Genomic DNA, 16150 nt, shown 5'->3' with positions numbered 1-16150 from the left:
CTCAGGGGGCAGAGGACTCATATGAGAGGTCATGGGTGGCGGGTGAACCCACCCTTGTGGGAGGCTAGCCCCAGGCCTCTACCCCGATCCTCCCCTTTTATCCTTCCTCCCTCACAGGAGACTGGAGCACACACACATCCCATGGCCACTGCCCTGCTCCCCAGCCCGAGTGGGCTGGGCAGGTGGCACAGCCGGAACACTCCCAGCCCCTGAGTGCTGGGCAGGTAGCATGGTCCCAGCGCCAGGCAGACAGATGGGCAGCATGGTGTGGCCCCAGCCCCAACTGGCCTGCTCCCTCAGCTTATTGGCCACAGCAGGGAGGGAGGGAACTGGAAGCAGGTGACCTGGGGGTGGAGCATGAGCTGTTTGGGGAGGCACAGCCTTCCCCTGTCTATGGTACCTGCCGCCCATGTTAGAGGTGCTGGACCTCTGTTAAAATCCTGCTCCCTCTCAGGTAGAGAGGGGAATTGAACCTGGGTGTCCCACATCCCAAGTGAGTGTGCTAGGCACTAAATTAGACGATAGGCACCCCCACACCTTCCATATTTTGAATGGGACTCAATCTGGTAGGCAGCCTTTGAGCATGCCTACTGACTGGATTGTGCTCTGCGTGTGAATTAGACATTCATTTGCTGCCTATTTTCCCTTGGTTTGTGGATTGCTCTGGGGCATAGGCGGGAGATAGGCATCTAAATGCCCAGAGTGAGGGAACAGCATGTGTTCTCAGAAGCAGAAACATAGGTGGCTGGGAATTTTTACCCTAAAAATGTATGCGTCGAGTGAATAGTGCACCTAGTGTTTGACAGGAGTTTTGTGGATCACAGTGGAGCCTAAAACTGGGATTCAGGTGCCTAAATCTGAGATTTAGGGCTTGTCTGTGCAGTCCTCCAGTTTGGATTATGGGTGTGCTTGGCAGCACTCACTGGCATGCTGTGCTGAAACCACCCTTCCACCCCATGCGGACGCTGCTGGCGTGAACTAAAAGGCACCTAGTTCATGTTGTCTTAGTCCTGTTGGAAAGTAGAACAAAGGAAGCAGAAACTGCAATTCCTCAGCAGTCAGTGAGCAAGTGTAGCCAGCTCTTATTACTGCTACGCCCACAGAGCTGATGTAGAAAGTAAGGGAGAAGTGACCATATCATAGAGTGACTTTGTGACCATCTGCAAGCTGGTGGAATTTAGAGCAGCTTGTTCTAAATTCCCCTGGGATTATGGCTGGCACAGAGCTGGCTAGAAAAATAAGGGAATCATAACTGCCTCCCTGACATCTCTCCCTCTTTGCTATTTCCAGTAGAATCAAAGTGCATCAGAGAATCTGATTCCATGAATATTGGTATGTGAGAGTATGAGACATCATCAGACCATGATGTTTTACTGTAATCACTTATACTGGCTCATTTTGAACAAAGTGGTATACAATATTTGTGGAGAGGGTACAATCATTGTGGAAATATTATATTGCAACAGTATCCTAACTGCTAGACACTTTCCAAAAACAAGGAAGAGACATCCCCTGCCCCGAAAAGCATACAATTTAAAGTTTTCTTTTTAAGTATGGGACCTTGAACAATCATTTGTTATTTCATAAGTACATTATCAATGTAATGAAATAAAGCTTCAAAAGCTTCTTTTATAGAGCATGCCAGCATTCCTTAGTAACTTTTCTGCAAAAGCCGGATCCAGTTGCTAATATTGTACAGGTAAGAGAGTTTCATTGCTCCCATCCATGCTATCCACTCTATGTAAATTTCTAAAATAAATTGAAAAATTCATTGTTTTCCTCTATTCAAGGACTGAGGCACACAAATGCTAATGTAGGGCTCAGAAGGGAAATAAAGTTCTCCTGCATATTTGAGAAAATCTGAAGCCCTTTCAAGAAAATCTAATAAACATAATAATCACAGCCTGCTGACACTAAGAAAAAAGGACCTCATTCGCTCTTTCTTTTATGCAGTGATTTACTGGTCCCTACTGATTTCCAAATTGGATCACTGTAGTAAATTATCCATGCCAGTACCTGTGAAAGTAAGCACTGGGATCCATATTTGTTTTGTGTTCTGCTTAAATCAGCAAGAATGATAAATTTGATGGTATGAAATTGGAAATATCAAGGGCTTTCTTCAATGAATGAGCAAAATGTCTCCACTTGTAATTTATTGTGACCCTTTTTCAGTGTATGAGCTTTGTATGTCTAGTCTTTTTATTTCAACACAAATTAAATTGCTCTCTCCTTCTATATTGTCACATCTGTGGTATTATTTGATGTCAAAATCAAATTGTGTAATAATTTTTTTCCTAGATTCAAAGCAATTTTACAATGTTTTGTTGCAAAGGAACTCTTGCTGCTAGAACTCACTTTTCTTTTGAGGATAGTTGAATTACTAGTTGGAAACTTTACATATAAAATGTCCTCTTGTTTACAAAACAGTGCAAGATACTGGGAACTGATGTAATTTATTGTTTTATTTAATGGTGGAAATGAAGAACTAAGTTCAAAATCTCAAATGTCAATAAAGACTTAAGGCAGGATCATCAGCTTGGAGCTAGGCTGATTTATCTCAGCTAAAGATTTAGGCCCCAATCCTGCACACACTTATGCACATGCTTAACCTTAATACTGTGAGTAGCCCTATTGATTTCAAGTTAAGCATGTGTATAAGTGTTTGCAGGATCAAGGTCCTGTTCTGTAAGTCTGTAAAGAGGTTGCTTGTTGGTGATCATTGCACAGTAATGAAATAAGGCTAAATACTGATAACTGTTTCCATGGGTTTAAATCTGGGGTAACACTGCTGAAATTAGTAAAGTTGCTTTGAATTTACACGAGTGTAACCGAGATCAAAATCTGCCCATAACAAATATATCAACCAAATCTGATGTTAAATAATGTGACTATGAACCAGATCCTGCTTATTTTATTCATGTGACTAGACCTAGGCCCTGCGTGGGGACAAGAGCCAGCCTTAGCAGATTTACAGTGGGCTGTCAAACAATTTTTGGCTGCCACTCAATCTCTGCCCCCACTCAAGTTGATTCTTTTCTATCATAACTGACATATGATCACATTGCTAGTGTGCAGTACCGATCAAAGGATCTGGGGAAGAGATAGCAAGATATTTCTTTGGGATAAAACCCAAACACAACTCACTTCAAGTTTACATACAACCTGAGAGTGAGTGAGGTAATTAGTTATCTTATTAGGTTCTGAGGCATTTGGGGCCTAGTTGCCAACGTTATTAAAAAAAAACTTCTACAAAGGAATATTTTGAAATAAACAGAGGTTAACTAGCGCCCAGCCACTGGAGAATGTTGTGTTCATTCCGGTGAATTTCAGCACATTGCTTCTGTACACAACACATTCTACATAAAAGTGTATAGGCAAAGCTTTCACCAGCAGATTGTCAGATCACTCCACTGCGTAATTAAGTTAAAAATCATAAATGATAATAAAGACATAGGACCAGATCATTTACTAGCATAAATTGGCACAGCTGCATTGACTTCAGTTGCTCCAACTGCACTGCAATTAAAGCAATCTGTAGCAGTCTGCAAGAAGAGGGAGAGAAAGATGAAAGAAGGAATAGGACACAAAGGAAGGAATGAAGGAGGGGAAAGAGCAAGAAGGAAAAGGCAGAAGGAGAAGCAGCAACTTAAAAAAAAGTCTATATAATGTTAATAATAAGAGCTAAGGAGCTCCTTGGGCTCTCTGGTGATTACACAACCCAGGCAAGCCCCACTCCTGTTTATGACATTACTTGAATCCTCTGGATAGCCTTAAAGTCTTCTAGCTGAAAATTACTTATTTATTCTATATTAAAGTGCCCTTGGAATAATATTTTTGGTGACTTTTAGTTTGTACAGAACAGAGAGACTGATTGTGATCTGTTTAAAATGAAAACAGACTGCTGCTGTGGGGGTTGGCCCAGCCTACCATGGGGGAGGATGCTGCAGTGTGTGAGTACATAGTTCTAGCTCACCCTGCATTGCTGCTGCTTGACTGGGCCACTTGACTAGCTTTTGAAGTTTTTACCTTCCCCGTTTCTATCTGTTGCTTTTGTATATCAGCAATTTAGGAAAAATACCATATTGGGATGTGTTCATGGGCCTATCTCTACATCTGTCTGCACGTGTGTTTTACGCTGGTATTAATTTTTATACTATCTATAACCCAGCAGTTCAACAGCCTGTCTTGGGTTTGTATTTAATTTTTTTTCTGTCTTGAAAATCTTTTTACTTTATTCTGTTATTATCTTAATAAAGGGTACACTCCTCATTCTTGTAATTCTCATAATGCCTCCAAAGCAGAGAGAGAGGAAATAAGAGAGGGGGCTCCCCGATGAAATCTATTGTGGTATCTAAGACTTTGATAAGTAGCATAAAGAAAACATCCATTGTACTACACTCCCTGCCATGATTCCCTCTTGCTGTTATGGTCAAAGAGGCAGTTCAATTAAGGCCTAATTTGACATACATTGAAATCAAGGAAAGTCTTTCCACTGACGCCGATGTATTTGGATCAGGCCCTTAGTGGATAAGATTTCTGTAACTACAGATCTTTGGCCCAGAGCTACAAAGCTGTTTAAACCCCAGACATCCCAGGTGAATCCTCTGACCACTGGACTAAAAGTTAGAAGATGGGCACCATCAAGTCCTTTTGTGGCCATTTTGTGCGGAGTGAGGGAGGCACCTAACTTATTCTTGCAAGAAACTACCTAGGTGCGTAAGCCACCTGACTCCAGGAGATGGGTTCTGCATTAATGGATCACTATGCAGAGAAAGGTGCCTCCCGACAGTCCAGACTTTGGCACCTGTTTCCATAAGGGGGTGGGTATTAGCGCACACACCACTGTTGTCAACATCTCCCATTGGCTAGTCCCACCAAGCATGTTGGCTTTTGTTGATTGCATTTTAAGGCATCTATCTCTCCAAATCCATTGTATAGGGATCTTAGATTTCTAATTCGGGTTTTGTGAATGGTAATGTTGTTCCTGTGATTTTCTAGGCATCTAAAAGTTAGGCCCTGTGACACTCTGCATTGCAATACCTAAATTCCTTTGTGAATCTGGTCCTTGGTTTTCAGTTTTAACATGGAGCCAAGCCCTGCTATCCTTGGCAGTCCTTTCTCAAGCAAAATTCGCAATGTAATAGAAACTTCTGTGTTCCTTAATATGCAACCCAGATTTTTAACATTTTACATAAAAGGTAGTTTAAAGTAATGACCTAGAATATTGTAATGCTGTAGTAGCATCAAAGAACTGAAGACTTCTGATGGTTGTGTAATGAGTCCAACTTTCACTTTCTCATCTCATAATGGAGAAGACATTTGCAATGATCTTTTACAATAATCAGTTTGCTCTCTGCTCAAGGTATGACTTGAACACAAATTTTTGGGTATCTAAAACTGTTTTCATATCCCGAGATACAAGCTTAAAATAGGTTTCAGAGTAACAGCCGTGTTAGTCTGTATTCGCAAAAAGAAAAGGAGTACTTGTGGCACCTTAGAGACTAACCAATTTATTTGAGCATGAGCTTTCATGAGCTACAGCTCACTTCATCAGATGCATACCGTGGAAACTGTAGCAGACTTTATATATACACAGAGAATATGAAACAATACCTCCTCCCAGCTTAAAATAACTATTCAAGAACTGTTATTTATGTTGAGCATCATGGGTGAAATCCTGGCCCTATTAAGTTAAATGGGAATTTTGCCACTGACTTCGGTGGGATCAGGATTTCACCCTAGGACTATAGCTATATCTGTGCAGAGCTCACACTGGAGTTGCAGCAGCAGAGCATCAATATGAGAATTCCTCTCAGCATGGAGAAGTGTGCAGCCATCACCATGTGGAAGCTCATAAGTGGCTAACCAGTTTGGTGTTGGTAAATAAAAGCTGTTGTCATGGAGAGATGAATTGCTATTGAGAGGGTACTGTTGTCTCGGGTCATAAAGCTTGGTAATGCGCAGAAGGTTACTGACAGCTCTGAACACCTAGGGTTTCCACATTGTATAGGGGCCGCAGATGAGACCCCATTATCTACCCCACTACCATGTCTCAGAGTTCATCAGCAAAAAGGAATATTTCTCCATGATCATGAAAAACCTGGTTGAACTTCATTCTTGCAATAGCCAGCAACTTGTCTGTGCTGCTCCATCTTTTTTTTGCTTCCTTCCTGCACAAAAATTATGAGTTCAAATACAGAAGTTAAATACATTTTTATTACTAGATCCCTGCCAACATAGTAATAAGTCAGCTGAATACGCATGCAACCAGTTTACACTCTAAATTATAGTGTAAAAACCTATTCCACATTTACTGCTTTGCAGTTTACTCACAGCTAATTTAGTGTTTAACACCATTGCAATACATCTAGTACTTAATGATACAGCATCTGTTGCAGTACTAGGGATACTCTGGTATAGCAGTAATTGGGCTATTGGGAAGATGGGTATTAATATCGTTTTTTCATCTAAGTATGTTAGTTCAGTCTGCCTTCACCATGCTTACAGGAATACTTACATTGGCAACACCACTGGCAGACAATGAAAGAAGTTATGTGCCAGTGAACATATCCTTATTTAAAATCAAAGTGGATATGCATAGCAATTCTCTTAAATGTTCAACCGTGTTGTGGATTATTGAATACATCAATTATCCAACTCCACTGCCAACTTTATCTTCTGATTAGATCCATGAACATGTTTCCCACAGCGATGCAGACCAAGTAAACCAAAGAGTATTTGGCACAGTTATATAAATGAAAATCTAAGAAATTTTGGAACTTCCTGAAAGTTGTCAAAAGGCTCGCATGAAAACATACAATCTGACTTCAGTGCGAGTCATTAAAAGTTTAAATTAAGTACATGTGTTTGCAGGAATGGGGCCTATTTTAAGATAAGACCAACAAAACCAGGTGTCATCAACACAGAGAGGGAAAGGGGTATGAACAACATGATTATGCAATCAGTGGGGAGGTTAGTGCATGCATCCTGAAAAAGAATTTTGTTTATATTCATTTTGTGATGCTGTACTCAGTATAATTTATGGAAATATGCTTATGAATATGACATAACTGGAATTTGCTTTACGCTAAATACCCCTTGTATGGTGTCATTAGAAAGCTTGTAATCTACTAAGTGTGTTCATCCTATTTGTTTGCATGTATTATATCTATAACTGGAGTTAGGAGAATAAGATATAAACTTTTATCACTGATGTAAACATATTAAGTGGAGGCCATTAAGGTTGCTCCAGAAACAATCAGTTGTAAATGGCCTTAGTTACTTGAAAGCCTTCCTGTGTACATGTGGGCCAGCCCATGGGGAATGGAGACTAGGGGTCCTACAGTGACATGTGACCAGGTCACCTGATAATGAAATCCATCTTAAATCTGGTACTTTTCCATTTAGAAGGAAGGGTGGGGACCCAGAGAGACAAAAGATTCCCGCCTTGTGCCAAAGCTATAAAAGGGGGCAGAGCAGGACAAAAGGGGCTGCCAGTCATGAGAAAACCCAGGCTTACCACCTGAGATATCTGCTGGAACTACCAAGGACTGTACCAGGGTAAAGGATTGGGCCTAGACTAGGAAGGCGTCTAGTCTGTGAAAGAAGCTTATTGGAACATCTATGAGGATGAGATATTAACTTGTAATCAGTTTCTTAATGTATTAGGCTTAGACTTGTATGTTTTTGCTTTATTTTGTTTGGTGACTTACTTTGTTCTGTCTGTTATTACTTGAAACCACTTAAATCCTACTTTTTATACTTAATAAAATCACTTGTTTATTAATAAACTCAGAATAAGTGATTAATACCTGGGAAGCAAACAGCTGTGCATATCTCTCTCTATCAGTGTTATAGAGAGCGGACCATTTATGAGTTTACCCTGTATAACCTTTATACAGAGTAACACAGATTTATTTGGGGTTCAGAAAGACTGAATGCTGGGTGCTTGGAAAGTCCCTGTTAACTGTGAAGCCCCTTGGCAGAGTGAATCTGTTTCAGTGAACTGCAGAGAGGCATGGCCCAACGTCTGGGTCTGTGCTGGAGCTGACTGGAGCGTCCAACTCAGCAAGACAAGAGTGGAGGGGCGCCTGTTCTGGCAGGAGGCTTGTTCTCAATGGTATCCCAGCTCACTGAGTGACAGTCTCGAGGGGAGTCTCTGTGACTGAACCCATCACATATTTGTTCATTTTATTCAAGCTATAGCTGACCTGTAACCTTAAGATAGTAAGTAAATAAGTTCTGAGAGAGATTTCAAGCAGGAGAAGGTGGAGTTGTGGCAGAAAAGATCAATATCACTTCTATGTACTTATTTTCAGTATTAATTGTTGCTGTTTGTTGTTGTTATTATTTGCAGTAACATAGTCTGGCAGACAAAGATTTGGTCTGAGAAACAGAAACTCCTGACTTTGAATTCAGTGTCTGGCACTGATTTGCTCTGTGGCCGTAGCCATTTGACATAAACTTGCTGCTTCAGGTTCCTGGACTGTAAAATGGTAATATTTATACTTACCTGCCATTCAGAAGATTAATTATTTAAGGCTCTGTATATCTCTGAATACTATGTGTTACTGTTTGAATATTAAAATATGAAAAACCTACATTACATTAAAATTGACAAAAACATATGTCAGCCCTATTGTAACTACTGACTGTAATAATACACCAGGATATAGCAGAGGGCAGTACAACAAAAAAGCAATGCTGTACCAGTGAAACAAATGTTAGGGTATAAGGCTGGATAACTTTAATCAAGTGTCCTCACCTTAGTGTCTTAATACTGTTATAGGACTGAATTTATAATGAAAATGAGGGCAGCAGCCACTCCAGCTGTTTATTTGCCATTACTAACAGGGGCTCTGAGGCTGAGCACACCCACATCTGTTTCAAGTTTATGCACCTGCTTAGATTCATTGACCACAGTGGGGCAGACCCCTTGTCAAATGTTATGTGCCAGGCAGAGCCACGTTCCCGTTATGGATGACAGACACACGAAAGGAGCAGACAGGGTGTGAATTGTTACTGGGCCTTTCCAAACCCTAATGAATTAAGCTTTTTTCGGTGTAAAGGGGTATTAGGGGCCGCACGGTACAGCGCAGGGTAAATTTCGACACTGTGAACAAAATCCTCACGGTCGCCAATTCATTATACGGGGCTGGGCGTAGTCGGTGATCCCAGCGCCTTCCCCACCACCTGGCAGCGAGCGGACGGGCAGACAGGACTGGAACCTGCCACTTACCTCCTGTCCCAGGCGGCTGGGCTAACCACTGCGCCTCCCAGTCAACCGCACAAAGAGCCTCCTCCTGGCATGGGAGGCATGCGCGCGCCCCTCCTCGCGCTTGCGCGTTCACAAGGGCGGAGGCGCGTGTCTGCCCGGGGTCCGGCGCGGCCTGAGTGCGCACCGTTTTACATCCGGGTCCCGCGACTCCTACCGCTCTGGTCTGCTGGGGGGCTGCTCCCCTCCCCCGCCGGCTGGCCGGCGCCGGGCGCTCCAATGAGAGCGGCTGCCTCTCCCTGCCTCGCGGAGCCCGGCGGCGCCGGCCCTGCGTGTGCGAGTCCGGCCAGCAGGCGAGGATGATGCCGGCTCTGGCCGCCCAGAGGCGGGGGTGGCGCTGCCTTTACCGGTTGTACCTGCGGTGCCAGGCGGCGCAGCTCAGCCGGGTCTGCCACGGTGAGTGGGGGCCGGCGGGGCAAGCCGGGCCCTCCAGCCCCCTTCCCCCGGGCGGCGCTGTTTCCACAGCTCTCCTAGGGCGTCTCCGCCCCACGTTACCCCTCCTGCACGGTCACGCTGCCAGACCCTCCTCGCAGCCTCCCCCTGTGAGCTGGGCTCCCCGCACTTTCCCCCCATGCAGTGCCGCCCCAAAGGCCCCCTAATCCTATCCCACCGAGACCGCCCCATCGTCGTATATTTCCAAAACCCTCTTAAAACCTCCTGTCTCTCCCACTCCACGATCCGTCATGTTCTCACAATTTGCCAAAACCTGGTGGTCTTTAATTACACTCCCATATTCCCGTTTGTTCCTTATCCTCTCATCTTCAGTGCTCCCTCTCACCAACTCAGCGCCTTCCCGAGGTCCCATCATAATTCATATTCCGTAGCCCTTAGCCTCACTCTTTGTCTGTCCACTGTGCTAAAGGGAGCAGCACCCCCAATGTTTTCTCAACTTGACCTCTGTCATTTAAAAATTGTCTGTCTGCTGTGCTGTGTTGCTAACAGCCTCTCCCACCTACTCCCTGTTGAAATTGATTGAAATAATCAGTGTGCGGTGAGGCAAAAAGTGCTGCATAAAAGTACTGGATAATAAACCGGAGGAAACAGTCCTGCACTGAATGTTAAGGGCGATAAACTAATGTGACTTAAGAGGTCTTTTTTGTATCTGAACGTCTATGAAAAGGAAGTAGTTGAGTAAATTACATGATGACTTCCTGTAGATCAGGTACTTAATCTTTGTGATGTCTAGGGCCACATTGGCAGCTTGTGAAACCCAATATTTTTAATAAAAATCTTTTATATATTTTCTTGTATGATGGGAAGAAGGTTCAGAAGTTGCTTGTCCTTTGAGTTCACTAGCAATAAAAACCTGCAGCTAGTCAGTTTTATGATCATGTGGTTTTTAGCGGGAGAAGAGCTTGTTTGGGTATGTCTACATAGCATTTTAGAGTGATCCTCCCAACCCTGGTCAATAGCTCTAAATATAGCGCTTTGAACAAGCTAGTTTCTTGTGTTTGTAGAATCCATATCGTTCTTTTCATATAGCTATTTTCTCCAAAACTAGTGCTGTACTGCTGTTTTATATAAAAAGCTGCCTAGTACTCTTGAGTAAACTTTCCAGTGTATATCACAGACAGTTTCTGAAAATAGACAATAATTTGAAGCAAGAATGTAATGGCTGAATTATTTTAGTCCCTTATCAAGAGGTTTCCTCTTTGACTGAATGTGAAATGCCCCCAAAATGTAGATAAATTCAAAATACAGTTGGGTTTAAAAGTATGCATTTGTCAAGTATCATAAAGTGTTGTTTCTGTAATTTCTTATTTATTAGACACGTGTTTAGCAGAGCATATTGAACTTTGGCATGGTATTTAAAGGCCTTTTATTGTCTGAATCACTTTGACATTAATATAACTTATGTATATTTTGTATACAGTACATTTATATTCAGATGTACTTGTTCTAGCTGTAGTGGGACATAATGTATGTAAAAGACTGTAAGGAATTTTTATGGAGTGCATGTTTTTACCAAACATACCTCTATGGTTGTGTTGTGAGATGACTTGTGTAATAATCATGTAGTCCTCTGTTTAATGTCCAGTTATATGCAATGCAAGTAAGATTAGCAGTACTTGATTTTCTAAGTATTTCCCAAAGACACCACACCAGGTTTTTTGTTTGTTTGTTTGTTTTTGTTTTTTTAGTAGGTGATTGCATTTCAGTGGTGGATGAAGTTATATTTGCAGAGGAGATGTATGCATTTTATGTGTGAGAGTCTGTTAATTTTGTTGATGCTTTGATTGCTGGCTTATGTTGCTTAACAGAAGGTGGCTGCTAATGCTGATGGACCAGAATTGTGTTCAGTAAATTTGGTATACTTTGGGCCAGTCTTTTAACACTAGCAATTGCCTAGTAAGTATGGTCTCTCTGCAAACACAGAGAAAATGTTTGTATGTAATATTTATGTATCACACTGTAAATCACACTTTAATTGTGGCTTTTATGTTGTGGGTTAAGATATTACACCTGAATTGCAGACATCTATTACATATTTAGTCAATTAGAATATTTTTTGGGGGGTATGGGAAGTGGGATTAAAGGACAAAACTGTTAGGATTATCTTGCTAATAGTTTTGCAATGTATGCCATTGTCATTCCACTATAATATCCTCTCTGACTGCCAAGTATTTTGCTCACTATAAAGATGATTTTGTGCAGAGGATGATTAAAATAGGGTTTAATAGAGCAGTTAGACAATCTTAAAGTAGCTTTCTGTTAGATAACTTTAAGAGAATCTCATGTGCAGTGTTTCAAAGGACTAGGCTATGTGAGAAACTTAGCAAAAAATGTGTGTTAAAATGCTTGAGAAGGAGACAGGAGAAGCTTGGGAAATTGGTGAAAGGACTAGTTTTAGCTGTGTAGAGTTTACGAAATTTGAGCACCCAGGTAAACTGGGCAAAAATATTTATTAAAAGCTAATTTCCACAACTAATCTCAGCAACTCCTGTTGACACACACTTTCTCTTCTCAAACTGGTATGTGTAAACCTTTTTTCCCCTCAGGATGGCAAGGCTCGATGAAATGCGGAAGTCTCTCTCGCATACTGCCATGCAGTCGTCTAGCAGTCCAATCACTGAGTCAAGTGAGAGTTTACACTTCTGATGGTCAGAAAAAAGGCCCTGTACCAGGCCCTGAAGGAGCTGTGCACAAAGCTGGAACAGGTTGGTGTGCTTTACATTTGTTTCCATCTTAGTAGTCCTGTAGTGTGTGAATGTATCGGACATGGTTCTCACCTGTTTTATATTTAAAAGGAGCAGATATATTAGAGCATTTATTCAGCAAATGATTCTGTTAGTTTGCCTTATGCAATTAAAAACAGATCACAATGTAGAACTGTATGTATTATTATGCTGAAACTGCAGAATTTGGAAATGGTCAAACCTCCCTCCTGTATATCAAGACTTCCAGTGAACGAGCATGGGTAAAAACTTAGATACATTTCCTTTTTGTAAATACATTTTTAAATAAATGATAGATGTTGGAGAGGGATTGGATGGCTCTAGGAATAGATAATGGGATGCCTCTACAGTTTAGCAATCTGCTCCTTCCAACCTGTTTAGTTACTTGTATAAAATGAGTTGTTGCTGAAGACTGAATTGGCATAAAAATTGAACATGCTGATTAGTAGTAATTCCTTCCCCTCATGCTTGAGGCAAAATGGTGAGAGCGTAATCTTCTGTTTAAGTTGTTGGTGTTCTGAGTATAGAGGATTTCATCCTGTAGAACTGGTAATCTGGCAATGGCCACAAGTACTAAATTATGTAACATTTAATGTGGTGGAGAAGCCCATGGGCAACTTTTACTGTTGTGAAACTGTATGGCCCTGGAATTCCTACTCGAGTACTCTCCCTACAGCTGCTTTAAGGTCTTATTTTTCTTCAGTCTTAAGCTAGATGCCTCAGATTCCTGGTAGGACAGAAGCACTACCAATTCCGAGTACTTCCATTTAAGCTGGTGATGGCACCGAGGCTCTTCACGAAAGTCTTCTCTGTGAGGACGGCCCAGATGAGGTGCAATGGCCGCACCATCTTCCTGTATATAGATGACTGCCTACTAATGAGTAGATAAAGTCAGGAGGGTCTGTTGGTAATCCTTGTCTTACTGCACCTTCTGACATCACTGGGGGTCTGTGTAAACAGAGAAAATTCCACTTTGACTTCCACAAGGACTATAGATTTTTATCGGAGTGACCTAGAGTCATCCTCAGGAAAAGCCTACCTTCTTAAAGACCTATTTCAGGCTATTCATAGCCTGATAAATCAAGTCATGCTGAAATCTTGCACCACAATCAAGGTCTGTCTTTTCCTACATACATAACACTGTTTGCCAGACTCTGCATTTGCTGCCTGTAGGCCTGGCTGCAGTTTGTTTATTCATTGGACAAGGACAACATGAATACCAGTGTAACAATCCCACCAGAAGTCAGTGCCTCTCTCGTATGGTGGATGAAACCAGACCAGGTGCAAGTGCAAGTCCCCTTTTTTCCACCCATCCCTGACACAACCCTAATCACTGTTGCATTATTCATAATATGGGGAGCACATGTGGACAATCACACTACACGTGGTGCGTGGTCCCCATGGTAGGCCAGATTGCAGATAAATCTGCTGGAGATGAGGGCAGTTTTTCTAGCCTGCAATACATTTTTCTCCCTCATAAGGTCTCCCCACCTAATATTGGACAACGTGATGGGGCTTTTTATGTAAACAGGGAGGAGCAAAATCTCTTCCTCTGAGTATAGAGGCAGTGACTTACCTATCAGATGTGCAGAATACTCTGGCGGACAATCTCAGCAGGCACTTCTCCATAGACCATGAGTGGGAAATACACAATTCTATCTTGACTGAAATCTTCACCAAGTGGGTAACACCGTCTTGGGACCTATTCTCGTCACAATCAAGCAAGAAATTCAACCTCTACTGTTCCAGAGCATCATTAGGCCGAGACTCTAGGGATGATGCCTTTGTGTTATTCTGGATGGACCATCTGAGGTATTTCTTTCCTACTGTCCCCCTGCTACCTCAGGTTCTCGGCAAAATTCGCCATGACAGTGCCAGGGTTGTCCTCATCACACCCAATCAGCCCGGGCAGTTTTGGTTTCTGGAATTTCTACAAATGTCATCCTACCCTCCTAGCTGTATTCAACCCTTTGTGGATCTTTTAACTCAGGACAAGGGCAGGATCAGACATCCCAACCCAGACCTTCTTAATCTCATGGCCTGGAAGTTGGATGGTCATCAGTTTTGGAATGTTCATGGTCTGAGGCCATCCAAACTATCCTTAATAACAGCAGAAGAATCTCCACTAGAAAATGCTGTTTAGCTAAATGGAGGTGTTTCTGTACCTGGCTGCAACAGAATCAGTTATCACCTGAATCAGCAGGCGTCCTTGTCATTTTAGACTATCTTCTATCCTTCAAAATGTCAGAGCTTTCTTTTAGTTTGCTGCCAGGTGGACTTTCAGCTATCAATGCCTTTCATCCTCTAGTGGAAGGCCACTCTATCGTACTCAATCACAATTTGATTCTTGAAAGGTCTCATTAGGACCTTCCTGCTGGTGTTGAAACCTACACCACCAAAGGACTTCAGCTTGGTCCTGTCGGCTCTTACCAGATCACCATTGGAATCAATGGCCACATGGTCCATGTCACACCTCTCTGGGAAGGTTGCCATCACATTGGCCATGTCGGTGAGCAAACTGGGAGCACTCGTGTTAAACCTACAGAACGCCATATTTCATAGAGAAAAGATCTCCCTTCTCTCCTCCTGAAATTCATCCCCAAGGTTATTTCAGAGTTTCACATGAGCCAGCCTCTTTGCTTACTGATATTCTTCCCAAAGCCTCCTCTTTCCAGCAAGGAAAAGAGGCTGCACTTCCTCCATGTCAAACGGATCTTGTCCTCTTCTCTGCATAGAACAGAAGCAATGAGGAAAATACGAAGACCATTAGTCACAATAGCAGAGCGATGGTGATGGCACATTATCAGCACAGAAACTGTCTGTGTGGGTCTCTGGATACATATTTCCATGTTATCAGTTGGCACATATTCTTCCCCTGGATGGGGTGAGGGCCCACTCTGAGCATATAAAACCTCAATGGCATCTCTTTGAGAAGTACCAAGTGCTGGATATTTGTAAGACAGCTACCTGCAGGTGCGTCCATGTCTTTATGAAGCATTGTGCTCTTGTCTAGGCTTCCTCAGCATCTGCAGTTGTGGGGGCATTCATACCAACTGCATCCTCGAGCCCTCCACTTATTTTAATACTGCTTACCAATCACCCATGTGTGGAAGAAACATAGGGAGCAGCACTTGAAGAAATGGAGGTTACTTACCTGTAATTGGAGGTTCTTTGAGATGTGTAGTCTTTATTTGTATTCCACTGCCTGCCCTCCTTCCCTTCTGCTTCATATCCTATCTGATTCATGGTAAGAAGAAACTGGAGAGGCATTGGTCCACTTTGCCCTTTATGCCTTTGATTGCGAGAACAGGGAGAGCAACTGCTTATGTGCGGATCAACGGACACTATTTGCTACAAATCTCCTGTGTCAGGCATGTGGAGCACATGTGTAGCCACATGTGGAATACAGATAGGGACCATACATCTCCAAGCACCTCTACTTACAAGTAAGTAACCTCAATTTTTAGTGATTATGTCCTTAGGTAAGTCTGTCAACCTTCCTGCGCCTCCATTTCCCTATAAGTAAAAAATGGGATGTTTTTCTACCTGACTGGGCATTCTGAAGATTAATTTATTAATGTTTAAAGGGCATCTCAATCTCTGCCCACCCAAAGATCAGCAGTTCTGAATTCTAATACTTCATTCTTTTCTTGTTGGTTCATTGTGTTTGTTGTCAAGTCTCCAGAGCAGGGTAATATAT

General features: G+C 42.4%; 1 protein-coding gene across 1 annotated transcript in view; it reads left to right on the top strand.

Annotated features, from left to right (window-relative positions):
• The first annotated feature begins 9437 nt into the window (after nucleotides 1–9437).
• The window catches only part of SLC30A9 (solute carrier family 30 member 9), a 61011-nt gene continuing 54298 nt past the window's right edge, over nucleotides 9438–16150 (top strand). The window contains exons 1-2 of the mRNA XM_048848477.2: nucleotides 9438–9670; nucleotides 12274–12432. Of these exons, the coding sequence (XP_048704434.1) occupies nucleotides 9574–9670; nucleotides 12274–12432 (256 nt within the window). The 5' untranslated portion in view covers nucleotides 9438–9573. The remainder of the gene's footprint in view (nucleotides 9671–12273; nucleotides 12433–16150) is intronic.

Source organism: Caretta caretta, chromosome 4, assembly GCF_965140235.1.
Source record: "Caretta caretta isolate rCarCar2 chromosome 4, rCarCar1.hap1, whole genome shotgun sequence".
NCBI classification, from domain to species: domain Eukaryota; kingdom Metazoa; phylum Chordata; order Testudines; family Cheloniidae; genus Caretta; species Caretta caretta.
The sequence above is the reverse complement of the archived record's forward strand: the minus strand, read 5'-3'. Positions and strand labels throughout refer to the sequence as shown.